Here is a 23,006-nt window from a genome sequence, read left to right as displayed (position 1 = left end):
AGAACCAGCTATGGTCGCCAAAGCGCTGTTACCGAACTTCACCGTATTTTTAACAATTTAGCGACAACTTTTGTCTGCAACCAGACGAGGAATTCCATTAAAGCTAAAATGTAATTAGTTTAAGCAACCACCATTGGGGCCAAGGGATCTGTTGGTGAAGTTTTTGTTGTGTGTCGAAATGTGGAGTGCACCCAAAATTGTGGAAGAGCAAACGTCATAGAATGGAGATACTAGTGCTACGAACGGATGATTGGCCTACTACTGAATATTTGAAATCCTCGTTTTAAGGAGTACGAGAAAAGCGTTTATTGGTGTTATGTGTGTGGTCATGGCAAGCCTCCTTGAATTAAAAAAAAAGTATTTTGCGGAAATTGTTTAACTTTGAAAATTTTTAGTATTTTTTCATGTTATCAAGCTGAGCTTGCAAATTAGACACTACTACGTATAAGTATTCAATAAAAATATGACTAACATACCTTTGCAAAAGTTCGAACTTTTTCCAATTGAGTCATTAAATGAAGAAAAAAATTCTTCTTTATCTGTAGCGTCGGCTGCATCGAAAAAAAAATCGAAAACAGCATATGGCTTACTGACCCAATTGGGTCAATAAAACCATATGCTGTTTTTTTTATTTTTTTTCGATGCAGCTGACGTTAAAGATATACGCGTGGAACTTTTTTTTTTCACTTTTTTGTACGCATAAATAAAAATTATTTCATAAAATTGAATTATTGTTATATTTAGAAATCGGTTTATGAAATAAAAGGAAAATTCCATACTAAATTTGAAAAAGGGCGAATAAGATTTGTAAACAAATTATTTTGATGGTTTCTCTTAATTTACTATAATTTTAAAGCAGAAAACAATTGAAATTACTTCTACGAAGGGTAAAAATTTACATTAACGCATATTTTTCATGAAATTCCACTCTGCAGCAGACTAATGAGCGAAACAAGTTTGTTTACAAAAAACACTTTCGCCCTTTTGACGAATTAATATTGAATTTTATTCTTCATTTAATGACCCAATTTTCCCGCATGTCAACATCTATAACTCCTTAATCAGATCAGTTTTAAGCAATTTATTAATCATTTTATCACATCAAGACGACTCTACCGGTGGCACGAAACGATAGCCATGTGGTAAAATAGTAAAATGAGATTAACGAAACTTGGTTTATTGGTCCTTTTCAAAGAATATGCGAGAAATTTTCTTCAAATTCCAACACCTTCAACGGTGACATTTTTCCTCAGCTGACACATATCTCATTGCCTCCGGGTGGCTTGCTGATTGCGCTGCCTCTTTTGCTCTGTCTGATCATTCGGTATTCCGCTTTGGATCGGTGTGGTGGCATTGGCGACGTGTAACGTATTTTGCGAAGAAAGTGAGACTAGTACGAAAATTTGGAACAACTGCTTTTCATTGTATTTTTGCGGTTGTTCCTGGAAAAAAAGTAATAGCTGACAGCAGAGAATCGGTGAGTAAAAAGTGACCTACTTGTTGTGTTGATATTGCAGACCACAATTTACGTGATTCCGTTCTGTAAAATCTGCCAAGAAAAATGCGTGAGCGAGATCGCAGTAATGCAGTGCAACGGTGCGAGCGAGTAGCAAAATCAGTTATGATGAATGTGAAACATCGACCAGAGGACAATCAAAATTCCTTTACATAACCTATCGCTTTTCCTGCTGCTCCGATGACACGAACAACTGAATCAATCGCGCATCGAAAATTTCCTTTTGATCTCGTGCAAGACCTGACTGCATAACAGAACAAAACATCAAAAAAGAGACGGCAGTATTGCTGCGTGTGCCATGAGATTTTTTTTTCTTTTGCCCTATACGCACTCTGCGATGCGGTTGTTATCTTGTAAACATTGAAAAAATCATCCGTTTTCTTTTGTTTGTTTCAATCTTATTCCGAAATCGGAATTCCGTTACAATTACAGCGAAGCATGCGACAATAATATTCTGCTGTTGGGACGTTTTCGCAATACTGAGAAACAGCACACCTGTTGATTCAACTAATTTAGCCTCCTAATGCTATTAGGATGGGTACGATATTTTTATTGATGTCAATCACTTTCTCCAGTAATTTGAATGCACATCATGAATCGTCAGCTGTGCTTGTCTTCAGGTACCCGTGCCTTCAAACGTGTTGGTTGCAATTTTTGTTTGATTGTGTTCACAGCGCGGTGCATTAGCAAAATTGAGATCAAATTCAAGGCGTGTTCCTACTTTGCCACTGTACGAGAAAGAAAAGAGCAAAAGTAAACTTGCTTTCTCCGAACCATACACGTCTATTGCCTATGAAGTGAAACAGTAATCCTGATAGCAATGTTTTTCAGGTAAAGTGGTAATGGTTTCATTTTAATTTTATTTCAGCACTTTGAAACGAGTTTTGGTTTTCGCCTCCGTCGGTCTGGCAGCAGCCTCGGTCTGTTGTAACGATGGCAAATCCTGTCAAGAAATTTTCCGAGGAGGCCGAGGCGGCCATATCTGTACTGAGGGCGCTTGTGTTATCGAAAAAAGGAGCATCCACAGTGAAAAGCATTTTGAGTGATTTTCGTGAACTGGAAGGAGGCCCTCTTATGTATAAAAAGTTTGGGTATCCTAATGCCGATGAATTTCTGAGGGCCAGCGGCGAATTTGTCCTCCAAAGCAGAATGGGAGAGGTGAGTCATAAAAGCTTTTCTTTAGGGTACGATCTTAATCAGATTCAGTTTTTCATTGCAATTTCAGACCGTAATTTTCGTTAAACCCAGCAAGGAATCAGCTCATATTCTAAAGATGGTTGCTGCACAGAGAAATACAAAAACTAGAAAATCAGGGTTCGCAATTCAGCGTCAACCGGAGAAGAGAATGGGAGGGAACAACTGGAATCCAAGTGCCTATAACAAAATGTATTCTCAGATGCCTTATCAGACAAGTTTATACACACAGAAAAAGTATCCATCGCAGCCACATTACCAATATGCGCAACAGCAACAGCCCCGCTTTAATTTTAATCCTAACAACCCACTAAAGCAAGTATTCCAGAATAGTCCCAACAACATGAAGTTTGGCAACAATCGCAACTACAGTACTGTTCAAAACAATTACACCAACAGTCAGCCAAAGCTAGTAATACCGGTAAAGGTTGTAGCGCCCCAGTTCCCGCAAAATGTCGCTCTAAACAATCAACGGTACGGACTGCCTGAAGCAAACAATAACAACTCAGCTGCTAAAAATCTCAACAAATCTCCGATCAAGCCCAAGCAACAGACGCCGATTTCAAACGATCTCCGACCCAGACTAAATGATAAAGCTCTCAGTCCACAGCAAATGGCAGCACCGCAACAAAGACAGCCATCTTCTCACGATCTGAAAAATCGGCCTAATCAACTAGATCAGCAGACGAATTCCGTTGGCAGACAAATTCAACAGCGCAATGATCTCAACAGTATGACCCCTTCAAAGCAGGATGTAATCGATTCCATTCATCGAATGGTATGTGAAGCGGTGGGAAGTCATCAGAACTACAATGCTCCCGCTGTCGCTGTCCCTTCAGCTCATACATCACCCGTGGCACAGCCTACCCGCAGCGTCAACACTCGACTGCAGATTACGAAAGTGGCACCTCCATCACCTGTGCCGGATCAAGAAACAGTTTCTCGGGCAGCGTACAATTCAAACGGTGCCCTTCCGACGCGACAGGAGTTCACATCTCCACCACAACCGTTGATTCATCCCCTGCTCATCACACCACCACCCACCCCCACCGTTCCGTTGCCAACGTTACCCGGTCAGAAAACTTTGCAGGATCGACTCAAGATTAACCAACAAGTGGACAGTTCGGATTTGGAAAAAGTTTCGAAGCTGGTAACGCCACAGTCGCCACCACCGAAGACAACGGATTCAGACTTTAAAGTTAGTAGCATGACGCCCTTTTGAGTATCTGGTAAAATCAACATAAATATCATTTTTCAGACTCCAGTATCGCCACTGTTGCCTCCAGTATCAGCCATTCCAGCGCGCACGAAAGAGTCCTTCTCGTGGAACCAACTGCAGGCTACGCCCATTGAAATGTTATGCTCGTACGCAAAGCACAATGGATTCGACCGGCCCATATACAAGTATTACAAACTGAAGAACAAGCGCGTGCAGTGTCGAGTTACGGTAATTCTCAGCAATTGAAATAATCCGCTTATTCAACTCGGCTGATTAATATTATTTTTTCCCTCAAACCCCCAGATAAACGGATCGACATACTCGACCTACCCGAACGATTATGCCAACGAGTTCGAGGGACAGTTTGCTGCCGCACAGAATGCCATCGAGAGCATCAAACGTGACGAGGAACGCAACAACTACTCGGTCTGTCTGAATTCGGACTTTGAGATCGCCAGCAAGATATTCGATCTGTTGCTTTCCTGTCCGCATGGAATGTTTAGCCGAAACATACCGGATGCGTTCAGAAATGCCCATCAGGCCCTACTGCCGGATCACTGGGAAACGATCATACTCTCCCATGCACACATGTTTTCGAAAGAGGAAGCCCAGGGCAATACGATTATGTTCGCTAACATTCGGGAGGATAACGGTTCCAACGGATCCGTCGTGTCCAATACTAGCGAAGCCAAGTTCATGTTGACCAACGTGCTTGTCCTGCCTTGGGAGGAAAAATACTGGAACCTTTTTATTACGAATCCTGCTTCAACGGTCGAGATTTGGGCACGCCTGGTTGGTCAACAGTACAGTGACGCCATGGATGCGCTGATTACCGATATTGAACTGTCCATGATGGATGAAAGCAAACCGAAAGCGAAGACGATAACCGTTGGGGAATATTATCTGGTGTTTACGAATGACTGCTGGTTCCGTGTTCGAGCTGAGGAACTGGATTTCGAAAATAACATTTGTGTCTGCTTTTACGTCGATCTCGGTGAATGGGAGAGAGTATCGATGGATAAGATTTACCCGTGCGATGCAAAGTATCTCAAACTTCCGGCACAGTCTGTCTGCTTTACACTGTCTGGTCTAGAAGATTTCGGAGACAATCCAAAGGCAAAGCCGCATATCGATAATCTCATCTGTGGAAAGGTTTGCATCGCCGAGGTACTAACCAAGCAGGACGAGTACGAAAAGGAAAGCGCTACCGGGGACGCTCGGATTCAGATCATTCTGTACGATACTTCGTCGGAAGAGGATGTCAATATGAACTCGATTATACTCAAGCAGGTGTGCGAGGACACACCGGTACCGGAGCTGAATCGAAAAAGTTGGAATTCAGTAGTTATAACGTTCGTGAATGAGGTGGGCGATCTGTACTGTCAGTTAAAGGATGCGGCCATGGTTTACATACAAGTAAGTTCAATTGGTGTAGTCGAAATTTCGATCTGATTACAAAGATTTCTATTGCAGAAACTTATCACCAACCTCGTTCTGTCCAAAGCATTAGAAGGCAAACATTGTGGTCTGTACAAATCAAAGTCTGCTGCAGGACAGCAGCTGTATTTGGTGCAGGATAGTAAGGACATGAAATGGTACCGTGCATCTTTGTTAGCCGAAGAGTCCGGTTCGATCTGCAGAATGTTGTTTGTTGACACGGGCGTCAAAAAGTCCGTTAATGTGTCGAACGTCTACCAGCTGGAAACTCTGAGTGTTGCTCTGAGTCGTTATCCACCGCAGGCCATTCGGATGAAGATGTTTGATATTCCAGAAATTAATGACCTTCTACTAAGTCGGCTCCGAGCACTATTGAAACCAGGACTAACGGCAATGGTCGGTGTGATATGTGAACACTGGAGTGTATTGGAACATAATGCTTTTTCTTTAACTACTTTCAGGTTAAGGTGGTTGCCTATTCAACAATTCCACTGGTAAAAGTGTACATGCATGCAGAACCGAACAACCTCTTGGTTTGCATAAACGAGAGTATTCGTACGGAGATCGAACTGGAGATGAATTCGGAAGTGATTAGCGATCCGCGTTTCACCGCAAACGAAAGTAGTTGTTCTTCATCAGTGAGTTCCGCTAAATTGAACATGAGTTTTACTTCAGACTATTCGATTACGAGCCAGGAAGCGACCGATCTATCCCGACACTTCAGTGAGTTAAACATTGAGCAGCCGAAAGTGAGCAGCAGTCCAATCCCGTCGCAGGTGGTGCCGAAGTTGGCGAAATACAAACTGCCAGCCGTTGGTGAACTGTTCAACGTGTACGTCACGATTGCATCGAGCCCGAACTATTTCATCGTTCAGCCGCATAGCGATGCCTTGAAGCTGCAAAGGCTGATGGTGGATCTGCAAAAGTACTGTATGAGTGAAGCACTAACCGTTCCGAAGGACAGCGTCCGGCAGGGGGAAGCGTATGCCGGACTGAATAGCGACGATGGACATTGGTACAGGTAGGATAGTTTTTTAGATGATGGGGAGTAAGTAGAGGAGTGACTGGGTGGGTTGAGTGTTGAATAGCTTTTTTCAGACAGGTTAATTCAATACTTCATATAATTTTTATTCGGTTCTACGACTTTCCACGAAAACCATTCCCCAGAAACTAGAACAACGAAGTTTTCACCCCAGAATGGACTGTTCTACAGAAAGCAATTCCCTCGAAAGGATAAATTCCTAGAAAACTTCCAGATTGTACCCTTTCCCTGAATGAACCAATGCTTAGAAATTCATTCCCCAGGTATAACCATTTCCCAGAAATTTTTGGTAAGCAACAAATTTTGCTTTGAATTGCTGAAATATTGTTCATCCTTAATGTAAATAGTTTATGAGGCGCCAAGGGGTCTGTTGGTGATGATACAACAAATAAGCAAAGTCGACATGCCAGTCGAAGCTGAACTGTTTTCGACTTACTTAAGCCAGGTTATCTCACTTTCGCCGACAACCTGCCACATTGAAGAAGTTTCCGATGTCACACTGTTTCGAGAAGAGCAGTCCTGTGAAACACATTTCCTTTCCACTTACAATCGCAATCCAAATGGACGGTTACTGAAGAAGATTGTGATGCCAAGTCTAGATCAAGTGTACGAGGCTCTTGGGTATTGTAACGAAGGGAAACAGTCAAATTATTAACCCAATCAGGCAACGTACTATATGCCACACCACGCCGTTTTGTGGCACCTTAGCACAAACACCAAGAGTCGGGTGGAGTTCGATGTAAGTGCCAAGTCATCGTCACTAAGGCCATCGCTTAGTGAAGTACTCAAGGCTGGTCGCGTTGTTTAGAGGGATCTGTTCTCCAAGCCACCCGATGTTTGCTCCAGCTCGTCGAAGAAGAGTCGGTAGACTTTCCAATTGCTGCTCGTATCGTTAAAGAGTAAGTTGACGCAGACGAGGTAACAGGAGACACCCTACCAAAATATATACTATGGATTTTGTTCTAACCCTTCACATGCTGTTACTGTCGATGACGTTTGGATTTGCGGTTACCATCGAGGGATTCATCGAATTCCATCGAAAGAGATGCTCGCGCGAGTTTGTTCCCCCATGCTGAAATGGTGCTCCAACTCGTATGAGTTTATGAAGTGTATTCCAGTCAATGAGCGTGAAATGCAGTTCATTCTGCAGGAATATGTTGTCAACGAAGCAATAAAAGAACTTGGCTTATTGTGGGATCCGTCCGTAACAATCTGCTTCTCATTGCTCATCAACTTCAACTAGTGCCAACGAATCATCTATTTGAGATTGCAAGGTTTTTGATTCGCTGTCATTCTCGCCAGTGATCATGGCCACCAAGCTTCTGATGTAGCAGTTATGGAGACCAACGCAAAATTTGATGAAATCCTGGACATTTTTAACAACAATGGCGACAGTTGCCCGAATCATTGTCTCAGCAAATGGAACTATATGGGTTTGCTTGTGATTCAGTCGTTGCGTGTATACGAGAAATTTTGCCTGGCCTGGATGAAGATGGCTGGCGTGGCAGATATCCAGAGGACCAACGGAATCTGCAAGTCTAGGTTCACTCGGGAAACAATCCAGCTGCCGTGGTATCACGAGGTCAGCTTCCGGAGAAGTTATTCAATAACGAGCTTTGGTGGAACGGCTCCTATCAATCTACTATGAAATAGAAGATCCAGACGGTTGTACGATTTTCCCCCGAAAACCATTACCCAGAAACTAAAACACCGAAGTTTTTTTACCCAGAAAGAACTGTTCTCCAGAATACCATTCCGTCGAAAGTAATAATTACCAGAAAACCGTTACCCAGAAGGAACAAATACCCAGAAGTTCATACCCCAGAAAAAAGCCATTTCCCAGAATTGAGGTATTCAAACTGAAGATGACTTATTTATTAGTATTAATATTGAGGTGTGGTTTTGTAATATAAGAGCTATTGATAAAATGGTATCTTGTAATGTCGTACCATCTTCCTGGCCGGCAATTAAAACTTCTTTTAATTTTTTGTCTTCTGCATGTTTTTTTACAGCGACGCCGGTTTAACATATCTTCTTCACAAGCACAACCGCATAAAATTTTAGGTCACTAGTACCATTTAAGAATCCATTTCATTTGTTGTGATACCCTTCTATTGTGTTTGAGGTTCTGGGTATGTCATTGAGGGTGTTGTATCGCATGGTCCATAATTCAGGGGAAAATCTGGTCTGTGCCTGTGCGCAGTGTTTTCCAACCCTTCGCTTCCCCAAAAAGTTTTTCTTCGATGTAATCGAAGTACGGGGCCATTTGCTCCGGAGCTAAAGCACGAACAATACCCAAGCCTTTAGGCACATCTTGAGGCTTCAAAAAGTCCAAGATCTGGGTTTGTCTGAAAGAGATCTGCATTTGCACGCTTTTCAAATTAATTCCAGATAATCCCAATTTTTAGATCCGTTTCCACCAATTTCTCGTTAGGTGGAAAAAGCAACCATATCGCATATAATTGGGAACAATCCTTGCGATAGCGTTTATCTCATCGGAAATTTGTCAATACAATCGACGGATTAATTGTAGTATTGTTGTTAGCTGCTATGGTTTTCATCAGTTTTAGAGCATTTTTGTAGTTGGATTCTGATTTATCTGCAACGAGCGTGTGTACTAAGGTCAAGAACGTTCGTTCAATGCTCAATGTTCCGATTGACCCGTGGATGGCATTTTATGAAGCAGATGAATCAATAAGGGCATGACCTGTGATCAACTCGTATGTCCGGTTTATTCGAACATAGGAGCTGACTCCTTCTTTTAAACATGAGCAGCTCTTTGGATATGTATGCCAAATAGCCCTCGGAATGAAACTTGTTATCCATTCGTCTGACCGATTTTCTCAAACATAGGGGTTGATTCATTCTTTCCAGCACACTATGGAATAGCTGGAGCAAAAGTTGGCTAAAATGGGAAAAAAAATATTCGAACTATAATATTAAAGATTTTTTATAACATTCTTCGATGTTTGTTGCATCATGTACCATTGAAATTTCAAGGAGGTCCTCTGCTCTCGAGGCCTATAATTGAGGTGTTTTTTGGGAATAAATTGCGAATGATCTACTGAATTGATCTTGATTTCTTGAATTTAACTTTAAACGACGGAAACAAAAATCTCTGCGACATTGAAACGTCATTGGTGACATTGATGTTTAAATTATATAGGTCCCGCTTAAGTAAAGTTTCGGCTATTGGGTAATCAGTAACCAAAAGGTTGATATTCTCTATAATCATCGCTACGTTGGCTATATTTTTTCGAGTATTCTTTAATTGTTTTTTATGTTATGTAACGATTTGTAAAAAAAATCCAATTATTACGTCATTTTTTGAATGAAATTTTGCAAATCGTACTCGTCCCAACATAGCGGTATGATTTCTGAACAATTAAAAAAAAATATTGAAATCGGTCCAATAGCTCTATGAGGAGACTCGACAGTTAAAAAACACTACTTTCGGAAAAACGCGCTTTTTTCGTCTTCAAAAGTGAAATTCGAAAGCCAAAACACGTATCTTTGTAATAAAAAACATAATTAAAATCTATTCACTCCCTAACAGTTTATTCTCAAAAAAATGTTTCATTTCTTCTAAAAACTGGCCGCATGCAACACAAAGCTTTGGCAGCCAAAGCTTTGTGCTCAATCATTAACCGTCAATAACACGCAATGCGAAAGAGGATTAGATATTTAACCTAATGGTACTCTTGTTATGTTACTAGATCTTCAGGTAATATTACATGTCTTTACAACACAAATGTATTATAGAGTTTTAGAATATTTCCGCGGCGCGACGACGATTGTTGAATAGGGGAACATGGGAAGACTTGACCAAGCGCAAAATTCTATTTTCGGCTATGGCGTCTTCTATTCGATTCTTAATTTTTTTTCAAAAATATTTTTATACTTGTTTCGATCCCTTAAGGTAATTTTGAAAGTTTGGAGTAAAAAATCCATTCCTTGCAGAAAATATTACGTGATTAAAAATTTGCATTAAATGATGTAATCTTTTATCAAACTTTGTATGGACATATCTACTCGACTACTATTTACTATTAAAGGACTAATATACCATCTTAATCCTTGTGAGACAGTGAAATGATTTTACATAAACTGGAACATTGGAATAGTTGCTACTAGAATTCGCATGAAATTGAACGCAATAACTAATGTTGGGGAGACTTGACCAAGTGGCGATCAGCTGAAGAAAGATACAAAATTCCTAATATTTATTATGCTTTGGTATCTACTGTTAATGTTAATCACGCCATAAAAAAATCCCACCCCAAACATAAGTCTTTATATTTTAAAATTTGTGAGCAAAGTTAGCAATAGTAGGACTGGTTTCGTGACGTGTGAACATGCAATGCAAGCAGTACAGTTAATCCTTAAAAATAAATGCATTTAAAAAATCCAAATTTATCAAATGCAACTCTTTTATATTTTTTACTGCTACCTAAGGATCTCGACAATAGGGAAAAAATAATTACAGTATGTTTTATGTCATTATTTTTTGTTATGATTTTTCAAAATTCTCTTGGTCAAGTCTCCAGAAAAAACGATCACAGAAAAAATTGTGTAACTTTTCAAAAATTAAATTAAAAATTTTGCAAAAAATCATGAAGACGCGCAATAACTTTGCGCATTATATCTGAATGATTTTTGGGGGATTGAAGGCTTTTTTAGAGATTTATGCAGTTTTAGCTGAAAACCTGGTCAGGTCTCCCCATGTTCCCCTATTCAACAGTAGTTGCAGTGGTAGGCTAAACGCTTGGTTAAAACGCCAACCGCCGTTAATTATTTTTTGCTTTCTAGTTCGCACTAAACTCGCAAGGCAACACAAGTTTTATCATATAAATTTGCTACAAAAACAACTGAAATAGTGAGTTTTCCTTGCTTTTTGAGCTCCTTTGCAGCTATAGTAGGGTATATGAACCTACAGTTGCATGCAGTTTTGCATATATAGGAGCCAAAATTAGCAATTGCGCCACTGTTTCTACATAAGGAGCAAGCGGTTTTAAATGCAAAAATTGGTTCAAAACCAATTATAATATTTTTTCTATCAAATAGAAAAAAAAAATATGCGTTTAAATATAAGCACAATGCGTAAATATTAAAAAATATTGTGAATAGCGAACTTATAACAAGCATTTAAGTACACATGATTATCGTGTCCGAGATTGGTGAAGTTTCCAGGCGGCCTCTTGATCTGGCCAGGAAGGATTAATTCCGGAACCACTCACACTGAAACTATGCGAAACTCGAAGCACTTGAGATGGTGGAGGGGAACTTTCTTTACTATCACTATTAGAGAAAACCGAAGTGTCTAGTTTGAAGGTTGTAACAGACTGAGAGGCACTTCTCCCAGCTCCCAAAAGTTTTATTTTCTATTGACTACATACTAAATGTGCGTAGCTCATATTTATAATAATACTGTTGTACTAAAAGTTGTACACAACAATGATCTAAATGTAACGACTTGTTTATTGAGACAATAGAAGAAAAAAATCTTCGGCTAAATAATTTTCTGGGTTTTGGAACTTGCCGCGGAACAGTTTTCTGTGTTCAGGTTCTTTCTGGGTGAAAGTTTTCAGGGCTTTGGTACTTTCTGGGAATTAGTACTTTCTGGAATGTGTTTCTGGGGAAAAAGCTTCGGCATTTTTTCTCCTGGGGAATGGTTTTCGGGGGAATGTTATACACCAAATTCTTTTTTTGCACGGGGGATGCGTTCCGTGCAAAAAAAAACCGCGTAAAAAAAATCCGTGTTATTTTGAGAAACCGGTGTAAAAAAAATCTGAATTTTTTATTAACAGCTACTTGGTTATCGTATTTAACAATGAATACTGTTGGACATTTTAAATGCACAAGGGGCTGTCAATGTGCTCAGTAGAAGTTTTTTAATTTTTCGAGGAGGTTTTTTTAGAAAGATGTAATTTTTTTTATTCGTTAAAAGAAGTTATTGTCCGTTGAAAAGCAATAGTTAAAATGGAAAAATGTTTCAACTATTTAGAGTTTGTTAACTTTTTGTAGATTACACTGTGCTACAGCGATTTTTAATTTTTAAAATGAACTAGTATAGCAAATGCGATACAAAGTAATGTACACACGAAATTTTGAAGCAAAAAAACATTTTTTGGGACCTTTGTCACAACAAAATTAGCTACGTTGTCATTTTCAGCCGATTTTCGGTCTTGTAACATTTTTTGAACGAAGAAAAGTAGACCTTTCGAACAGTATGCGGTCATATACAGTTTGGTACGAAACATTGTTCGATTCTGGGACAACAATATCAAAATTGTCATTTTTTGCGATTTTTTCATGTAAATGGTTATCTTCTCATTAAAAGAATTTTCATGAAAAGTAAAAAAAAATCATTTTGATACAAAGACTCTCTTGCGCAATTGAAATGTCAGAAATTGTCAATTTTCAACGGCCTATTGATTGGCTTTTACTTAATTAAATACTCTTTCCTGATAAGAGGCAGCAATTGCCATTTTGCAATGTTGACAGACCCCTTCTTTGCAATTAAAATTTCCAAAACTGCACTTTGATGAAAAATTCTTTCCTGCAAAGCTGAAAATTCGCTACTTTACACTTAGCGAAATCTAGTTTTTTTAACGACTGCAACCTGTGCCTGGGTGGATATCGGTCCGTCCCGCGAGGCAAACTTTGCAAAATCGTACGAAATGGCGACTGTCTGCCAATTAAACACCGATCTTTAGGAGGACGATAAAGTTTTGTGCATGTGTGTCTCAAAAAGTGTGATGTCCTCTAATTTGTCTAATTCTGAAAAATTTTCTCCTGTCAGTGCGTTTGAGTCGTCTGTATCTATACTAAACCAATTTAGAATTAGAACCGCCTTTTGTCTTGTACCTATTCTTTTCTTTCGTCTCCTAGGTCTGAAGCCGATCAATCGACTATTAATAAATATGATAAAAGATGCCAGCAGTATTGGCCCTTATTCGCAAATACTCTATTCACTACAACTGTGCTATATTTCTTCTCGATCTTATAACAGAATTTGAAAATTTCTGTTCTAAATAGTCGATATTGGTAGTTGTTATGATGTACCAATAAGCTAGAGTAGTGACAATATTTTTCAGTTCCACAGATACAATCTCCCTTTATTGGATACTTCAGAGTTATTCGCATCTACTCTCGGAGACCACCAATCTTCCAAACGACTCAATCTGCTCGAACCGAATGCACAATTATACCACTGAGCATTCAACTCGAACATATCACACCGAGGAAGCGATTTGTTATTTCCAAGAACCAAAGCTCGAGTGAAACAATCAACATTCTCGTAGGTGCCAGTCCTGCACATCTTCTTGGAACCAGCTAACATATCCAAGCTCGACAGCTAGCAGAATTCACATATATCTCCACCCAAGCGAAGTGATCAGTTCACTTGTAAGTAGGACCACTCATCCACAAACCAGTCATGAACACATCTGTACCAACGAGAATTGATCATACCAGACGAAGGCCATAGGTCCAGCACCAACTTGTCCCATCTCAGTAAAAAAAATAGACTTGTGCCTGTCCCTAACTCTTTGAAAGCTCTATTTAATCAGAGATCACTAATTGGTTGATAAAAAGAAACATCAGTCGTTATCTACTCAGACCAAACAATACGTATTGCGTATCCCTGCATATTAAAATCTCCGCTATCAGTTTCTAGGTTATCAAACTGAACAAGCAAAATCAATATACTTTGTGTAGTGGCACTACCCGGGGGAACTTGACCATATAGGGTGATGAGCCTATTTGCGCCATGTTTCTATTATCACCCTACCCATTTGAAGCCGTTGGTTAGAGCAGTGTCTGCCATCTTTGTTCAACGCATTGAGTCAAATGGTAGCGCGACAATAGGGACACTCGATTCGAGTTTTCATTGTGCTCAAACACGAGAAATTTACTGTTTTCAACGCATTTGTGTTATTATATTGGTTCTCAATAACGAAGCAAAGCGGTTGATGTAAATTTTTACGCATTCCATTGATTGTAATGCAAGAAATTACCGAATTAGTGAGGCACCTTGCTTAGTATGGTGAAAATAGGCTCATCACCCTACCAATTGCTCCATTGCCAATGCGATGTGATATATGAATCGGAATATTATTTGATGATATCTAAAAAGCATACAATCCTAGAAAAACCATTGCCCAACATTATTGATTTTCAACTACCATAACTCATAACCCATAACTCATTTCCTAAAATTGAAAAATACGCAATTTTTACACATTGGCAGATCATCCCCATTTGCATTGCGAATATCCAATGCCATTTATTTTCATCTGCCGTTACTAAATGCTTATTAATTTTTTTTGCCCGGTTTCTCGAAATAACACGGATTTTTTTTACACGGTTTCTCGAAATAGCACGGATTTTTTTTGCGCGGTTTTTTTTCACGGGATGATCAAATCATTAAACTTGTATATCGAAATAGGTATTTTATACATAAAAATCGTATTATTTTGAAAAACCGTGCAAAAAAGTCGTGCAAAAAAAACCGTGCAAAAAAAGTGCGTGCAAAAACAGAATCCGGTGTACAATCGATCCTGACAAGTTTCTGATCAGCTGCTTCTAAAAATGAAATTGATCATCGCTATGCCACCTGTGAAGGATGAATTCTTTCCATTTGTGACAAAATTAAGCAATTTCCGCAAGGTATAACGTGTCATTCCGTCGACTTCCTACATTTGGGTATCAGAGACAAGGGGGAAAGAGTGGACATTGATGATAGCAGGGAGGAGAAGGATATTAACCTTCAGTTACCGGCAACGGATGATCCACGTCATCAATTACAGACTCGGAAGGTGTAAACGAGGAACATATACAGAAGATCGTGGGTTGCTAGCATATCCCAAACTGGGACATTGAGTGATCTTCCTCGGGCCCGAAGTTGAGATCTAGCATAACAATACTTGCTGCATGCCCAGACAATATGTTCGATATCGTGACAGCGATCGCTACAAGCGCAGATATCGCTAGTCGGAGATGAACACGAATGAAATTCCGACCCACATCCGTTCCTCTAAACTAAGGTTTCTTTGGTACCTTCGGAATGATGGAATGTAGCCACAGTCCTAACACTCCATTACTCTACGATGTCTGCCATCTAGCGTCCCCTGACGAGAGATTGCAAACAATTCATTGAGACAGGTTGTCTTTCGTACTAGTGCTTAGCTAAAGAGTCTGCTTCTTCATTACCCGGGATGGAGGAATAAGGGGTACCCAAACTAAGGAGGGGTCATTTAGCAGTCAACTTTTTCAAAAAAAATTGTACTGTATGAAAAGTATGCTTTTAAGAGTAACATTGAAATCTACAAAAAATTAAGTTCACGAGGTCAGAAAATTTCATTAGACTGAGTATCTGGGGGGTACTTGGGGTTTTTGATGTCGCTGGAAGTGGTGGGTTCTCCTTGTTGAAAGCAACTCCAAGATCGGGAAGCAACTTGCTTCGGCTTTAAGGCAGCACTTCTATTTGTACCTTTAGTTGTCAAAGGAGGAATACCCTGGAACCCTTGCGATGCAGTCTAGAGGAATCAATCAGGAATCAGTAGTGTCTGGCTCAAATGGCACGTTCCCCATGCTGATCGGAGATTTGTGCCTTGCCAAGAATCGTTTTTTCATCATTTCCTGATGGGAAGGATTGGGACGTGGTATGCACCCTTATTCTTGTTTACGACGAATACGAGAATCGTTCGAAAGTGGTTTGTATTCCCGTTTACGACAGCAAAATCAAATGGGCTTACTATTCGTTCGAATCACTTTCGAACGAATATCGCATTCGTCGTAAACAAGAATAAGGGTGATGGTTAGGGGTAAGGAAAATAACGATAAGGTAGATAGCATTTGAAATGCTAAGTTCTTCGATTTGAGTTCGACATGCGATTACTAATTTTGATCTCGAATCTGCCGAACTAAGTGCTTTCAGGGCAGCCTGGCTGTCAGTGCAAAAATAGATTCTTTTACCGCAAATTCTGCTTGGAATACGGTACAGTATATACCAAGCGAATGAGATTGGTTTAATCTCATTTCATGACAAAAGCCACCACAGGGTTGCCAAAATTAAATCTGTATTTTTATCCTAAAAAATCTTTTCATCTGTATTTACTCTTCGAAAAATCTGTGTCGGTATCTGTAACGAATCAGTTGACTTGTTTAACATTTTGGTGGATTATCTATCGGAGATATTAATTCCTGTGGTTTAAATGAGTCAAGCAAGGACCTTTTCGCCATAAAAACACTACAAATCGTTCTGATATTTTGCATCCAGAAACTTGAACTTTACCGATGTGCACAATGGAAAAATAATTTTCTTCTTCATTTAATGACTTTTGTTGATATATAATGTTACATACATTAAGTCGACCAATGTAGATGTCGAATTTTCGGACAAAAAATTGAGAATTAACAAAGTCACAGAGCATTACAATTAACGTTTCCGGAAGTAGACTTCAGCCAGGCGTTTGCTGGGTGCTAACCTGAGTGTATTACAAACCTTTACCTTTCAAAATGAGCGACCACTCTCAAAAGTGAAGATTTTTTAATCAGGCGGTGCACGCTGACGAAGTCGACATAAATAATGACTTTTACTGTGAGCCGGGTTTACCAACACTGCCATTAAACTGTGAAGCAATGTTTGTCAACACGGCTGACAGTAAAAGTCATTTTTAAGTCGACTTCGTCAGCGTGCGCAGCCTATTTAGAGAGCTAAGCTGAGAGAGACACAGAGGAAGTATTAGTGAAACTAAGAAAATATTTCTAAAATAGGTTTGGTAACATCACTTCTCAAAAATCTGTATATCTGTACATACATGCAAAAATCTGTATATCTGCACATACAGATTCTTGGTCTGAAAATGGCTGAAAAATCTGTATAAATACAGATTATTCTGTATTTTTGGTAACCCTGGCCACCAGCATCGACTCGGGCCTCCAACAAAGAACCATCAGTATAACAAACTACGTATTCTTCAAGTTGTCACTGCATCCAGCCAGACAGCCATTCCTCGCGAAGAGGAATTCTTACATTGAAAGTTCTAAAAGGAATAATACATGTGTGTCGATTCACTGAATGTACTTGGGTTTGAGTCCCTATGATTTGCCGAAAGCCAAAGGCCATGCAAGTTTTCTTGATCCTGAAATCGATGTGCTGTGTCCAATTAAGCTTTGAGTCAAGAATTACCCCAACGTATTTAACTTGATTTGCGATAATAATTTCAGAGTCAAAGAACTGCAGTGAACGAGCTCCGGGTGTAATCCTTCGTTGCGTGAAAAGCACCATTGATGTTTTATTTGGATTTGGATTGATTGTCCAACATAAAGACACCATTGCTCAACAACACATAAGGCTTGTTGCATCAAATCAAAAAGTGTGTTAATGCAAATACAGGTGATCATTATGTGATAATCATCGGCGAAACCATACGTTGGAAACCCAAGCTCATTAAGTTTCCTCAACAAGCCATCGGCGACAAGGTTCCATAGAAGTGGTGACAGTACACCACCTTGAGGAAATCCACAGCCACTCAGTTTCTTATCTTGTCTTAACGATGAGCACAGATGTCGGTTGCTAAGCATTGCGTGTATCCAGTTCGTGATATGTGAAGATACTCCATGACCTCGTGCTGCTTCCAAAATGGATTCGAAAGACACGTTGTCAAAAGCACCTTCAATATCGAGAAAAACTCCTAAACATGATTGCATTTGTGATAAAGTTTCTTCGATGTCGTAGACAAAATTATGTAACAGGATGGTAGTAGACTTCCCCCGCTGATATGCATGCCCAAGCTATCATCCCGAATGTACCCACGACACTCCGAGCGCAACTGACATATTTTAGTCCTGCCAGCCATTCAGTCCTCGGCACGGAGAAACACCTTGTCTTGAGGACTTCTGTTTTCAGTCGCCTCTTATGACATGGGAACAGAAACCAGTGGGTCAATTCTTGACTGAAATACTTCGAGAGATTTCAGCCCGCTGGATACCACAGTCTAGAAGAAGAAAGATTTCTCCTCTTCCTGGTTTCTCCCGGGTTAACAAGAGATGTTCCTTCTTGTGGATCTTCAGATTCTTGCACAAAACGAGCCAAAAGAGCAAAAGAGTTTTGGAGAGTACATATTGCTAAGCATTCTTTAGCATTACTGCCTAAGAGCGCTTCGGGCGTTCCTTAAGGTACTGCTTAATTTTACCCCCGTGTTGTTTGTACGCAGGGAATAGTTGAAGGACATATGAAGGGCCCCGACAGTGAATATACTTTTCCGTATCTTTGTCACAAGAGTCATCCTCATGCTCTCTACCACATTTGTCGGGTGGCTGTGTGGCCCAACTGTTTGCAATTGCTGCAATTCATTACCTGCGGTGCTGATAGGCGAACAGGCAGGCGAACCCTGGCCAGAAAGACGTAAATCGGAAAAGAGGATCCGGCGAAAGTCACTCGAAGCGAACGTGTGCAATTTCTTGCTGCCTAATATTTTCACCGGCTGGTGTGCGGGGTTTTGAAAACTGCCCACCCCATGCTACAGCGAGTCATCGCATGTCCCCTCGGTGATGACCCCGTCGATTTCTACATCCCTACACGGTATATATACTCTAGTGATGCGTAATGCGCTTACAGGAAGCAATCCCATTTGTCTGTGTGAGGTCACCAACACCTTGTAATCTGGGTCACGGCCTGGTAATACTATATCAGATCACATGATATTTTCATAACAACGAATAGTTTCATAGTTTCATCATCTTTTTTATCATCGGTGGACTGACCACCGGAAGACATTTTAGTGCGAGATCAGCAACGAAAATGAAAAAAAAAATTTGAGCGCACTTTAAACAGCTAAAACTAAAATGAGCTAGTGACCTTTTGACTAGTGAAAAGATTTAACAAACATGGTCCCTCCCCTAGGTTGACGGTATTTCAAACATCATCAAGTATATTTCGTGCATCAGTTTTAAAGAACCTCTGATGGTTATTGCATTACGCCTCGATAGTAGTGCATCGAGAGGAAATAAATTAAGGAAATGTAAAATTAGAAGCCTATTAAGGTTAGTGCAGTAATAATTGTAGTTTTTAATACTAGTGTACAATTGTTATATGCTAGTCGTATGTCTATCTGTGTATGTGTTCGTCTGAGTATTTGTGACAGCTGGGTCAGGGAATGGATGCAGAACTGGCGAATATAATATGATAGTGGGTAATTCTTCCTAGGGTCGGTGTTCAATTGGAGCATTACACTTTAGTACACGCGATCGAACACTTTAACGTACAAACGCTCGAGCCTTTCGCAATTATACACGCGATGGAGAAGTCACTATGTCCGCACATATCTGAACCGTACAAACCGTATCACATTCAGAATCGTGGCCCGCTGCAATTGGCATTAAGTAGTGTTTTATTTGCAGACATTTCCCGTCTGGTCTGCAATTGTAGTGAGTGATTCTGACGGGCTGCCGAGAACCTAGCTCAACTGCTCCAGTAGGACAACTCTCGAACAAAAAAGTATAATTAGAAAAACATGCACAATTTCAAAATGGCTTGGAAGTTTAACGGGGCCGAAAAAATTGCACCATGCCATGCGTCAAACGCATATCTGCATGTGCGTTCCATTGAAAGTCCCTTCCCTGGATCCATCAAACACTCATAAACTGGTAGATGTCACTACCTGCTCCAATTACCTCATCCGATTATTTTATTACTAAAGTTCCACTAACTTTCTTCCCCAGGGTCTTGGTGGTGAACATCCTTTGCGGGCCATCGTTGATTCATGTTTATTTCTGCGATTTCGGTCAGATCCGAATCATGGACAACGATTTGCTTCGAATTCTGCCACAGGAACTGCGCGAGCTTCCCCAGCAAGCAGTGAAGGCTAAATTGTATGGTAAGTACAAACGAATAATAAGTTTTAAACCGTTCCCATATCAATGGTGTTACTTTAATCATCATCATTTTGCAGGAGTCCAACCGATTAATGGTGACTGGACTACTCACGATGCGGTTCGCTTCCAACAGCTCACGGTTGAAAAACTGTTCGCCAGCCAGATACGCAGCATTCAGGCTGACGAGTTCAATCCGAATGACGATATAGTTGAGCTGACGTTAACTGACGTTTCCACCGACGAGGATACCATCATTCATCAGGTGCTGGTCAGCGAGAAGAGAGCCGTGTACACCGATAAGTAAGTTAAGCAATAAAAACGGTGAAGTTATTCTAATCACCTTCGACGATTATGCGATACGTTGCACTTGCTAGCTTAAGTGACAATCGATAATGCACCATCAGAAATGGTTTAAACACTACATTTCTATACTGCGTGGTTTGCTAAACAAGTTGAAATGAGTAGACTGAATTCGAACGATAGCGATATCGACAATTATCGCTGCCTGTTACCTTAACACTAGGTAGACGAATGAAACTTTTATGAGATTTTTATCCTATTAACTCTATATATAAAATATAACCAAAGCTTATGAAGCGAATTGCTTGGATTGAAACAATTGAATATTCATGAAAGCAATGAACAAAATCCATTCCATTAGATTATATATCCCGAACGATTTCTAACCAACCTTACCGATAGAAACAATTATGTATAGCTAGAAAGACTAATTCACTACACTCGATTGCCAAACTATTGTCTAGATAAATGTCGATGGAAAAACGATAACAATTAATATGTACCTAATCACTGTAGAAGCATAATCTGGAAACTGAATGTGATTAATCGATGATAATAGAAAAAGAAAACTAGGTTAAAAGACTGCGGAACGTCGAATACAGTATATGTACTGCAGTAAAACAAGTGCTCTTACGGGTGTTGGTGAGTCAAACGCAATAAAGGGGCTTAATAGAGTATAAGCTCTACATCGATATATTTATTTATCTGTACTAGTACGCCCTTTTCCTAGTTTGTTATTTATTCACGCTGTCTTATATTTATTTTTAATATTACTAAGAATGAAGAGTTTTTTTTTAAATATTTACATTTTTGTCCCTGCCAGTGCACTACACCCTCTTTTCTTGAACTCAAAAGATTAGTGTTTTGTGAAGGATCGTTTTATTTATTGGGGCTTTTTATCGAAACGTGATACAGTTCATCGCCAATATTATTGGATTATAGTATAAAATATAAAAAAAAATATATTTATTCAACGGCAGATGTGCCGTTTTATATAGCTATTTTTCATGTTGTTGAACAAATTTATACAGATCTTATCGAAACGAATAATTCGAAAATACATCTTACTACAGTGTGTTTTTGAAAACATTATAATCAATATTTTTGCATGGTTATATCCACTGAAACGGAATAAAAAGAATAGCGCGCCATTGCGCTACTGTTAAAAATTTTGTTTACAATATATTATATAGAGAAAGTAAATTGTTTAACTTACATGCATCAAATGGATCCTAATTATTCAGTGTTTAGTTGATCGCGAAGCCTTACATCGGAGAACTAGAAGTGATAGCAATTTGTTTAGCTAAATTCGGTACGTATTTGATAGGGTGTAGTTATTAAGTTAATAAGCTGACATCGAACTGATGTGTATTGTGATAATTATCACGGTACCGACCGCAACTACAAAAATTGTGCGGAATTTATCGGCATCCGTTAGAAAATGACAGCCAACAATCATCCTGGTAGTCGTCGAGCTGTTCGTGCGTTACGACAAGTCCCCGGTCACTGCGGACGAACTAGCGACTTTGGTGGCCGAGGTCATCATCATTCTGTGTACGTACGAAACCCGAACTGTACAGCTTCTAACTGCTATCTCCCTCGTCAATAAGTATGGATCATGGAGCTGTTAACATCGCCAATCAGAACGCTTGTTCGTTGAAGAATAAAGCATAATGAGCTCCCCGATTTCCTCAACACGAAAGAGTTCGACGTCATCCTCATCACCGAAACGCATCTAAGGTCGTCAAACGGTGAGATAAAATAGTCTTCAGTAAAGGGATTAGAATGGCAAGGAGACGCCATATTCCGTTTGGAGTTTCAATTCAGCTGTAGAAGCATATAGCTTAGTTCGGATTCAGGACGGAGCATGTCGTTTCTTTTTTTTTAATTTCTAGTTCTCACAAGTCTGCTTTCTCATGCTTCCACGTGAGCCTAAGTCTATTGATGATATTTGGTCTTTAGACCGGCGACGACTGGGTGCTATCAGTCTTCTGCCGATAGTAGCAGAATGAGAGGGTGCGAACAGATCTAATCAAGGAAACACTACCGTAAAAATGAATATCTGATCGGCCACAACAAGACTTTACTGACTAGTGTCGATGATCGCGGGTTAATACATGCTGAAAATTCGCCGCGTCTGTTTTTAATCTAATTTCAAGTTTCGTTATTGTTAATAAGCCCGTGTATCATGTTAACAATTCTTTGTATTTCTCTTCATTGGTCGTTATTATCGCTCGTATACGTGTATTTTACAAGTCATCCGATACGTAAAATAGGAAATACATACCTTGATTTATAACATATCGCGCTATCATAATTCTTTGTCTGTATAACGTGTTATCACTCGGTAGTTTTCAATCAAATCGTATCGTAGAGAAGACGTTGCGAGTTTTGTCTAAATACCGTTATAATAGATA

The 23,006-nt window shown here is 39.7% G+C and overlaps 1 protein-coding gene across 2 annotated transcripts; it reads left to right on the top strand.

Annotated features, from left to right (window-relative positions):
* The first annotated feature begins 1,330 nt into the window (after nt 1-1,330).
* Nucleotides 1,331-21,758, top strand: LOC131692112 (tudor domain-containing protein 7A). 2 transcript variants are annotated; one of them, XM_058978981.1, is made up of 10 exons: nt 1,331-1,477; nt 2,385-2,674; nt 2,742-3,908; nt 3,969-4,157; nt 4,233-5,345; nt 5,403-5,762; nt 5,828-5,987; nt 6,042-6,387; nt 20,137-20,291; nt 20,367-21,758. In XM_058978981.1, exons 2-10 carry the CDS (start codon nt 2,450-2,452, stop codon nt 20,591-20,593), a joined length of 3,942 nt encoding a protein of 1,313 aa, XP_058834964.1. In that variant the 5' UTR covers nt 1,331-1,477; nt 2,385-2,449; the 3' UTR covers nt 20,594-21,758. The 2 variants fall into 2 exon arrangements, with proteins under 2 accessions (XP_058834964.1, XP_058834963.1); XM_058978980.1 differs by having other exon boundaries at nt 5,828-6,387.
* Nucleotides 21,759-23,006: the final 1,248 nt, after the last annotated feature.

Source organism: Topomyia yanbarensis, chromosome 3 (assembly GCF_030247195.1).
Source record: "Topomyia yanbarensis strain Yona2022 chromosome 3, ASM3024719v1, whole genome shotgun sequence".
Lineage (NCBI taxonomy): Eukaryota > Metazoa > Arthropoda > Insecta > Diptera > Culicidae > Topomyia > Topomyia yanbarensis.
Note: the sequence above shows the minus strand (reverse complement) of the source record. Positions and strands in the feature narration are given on the sequence as shown.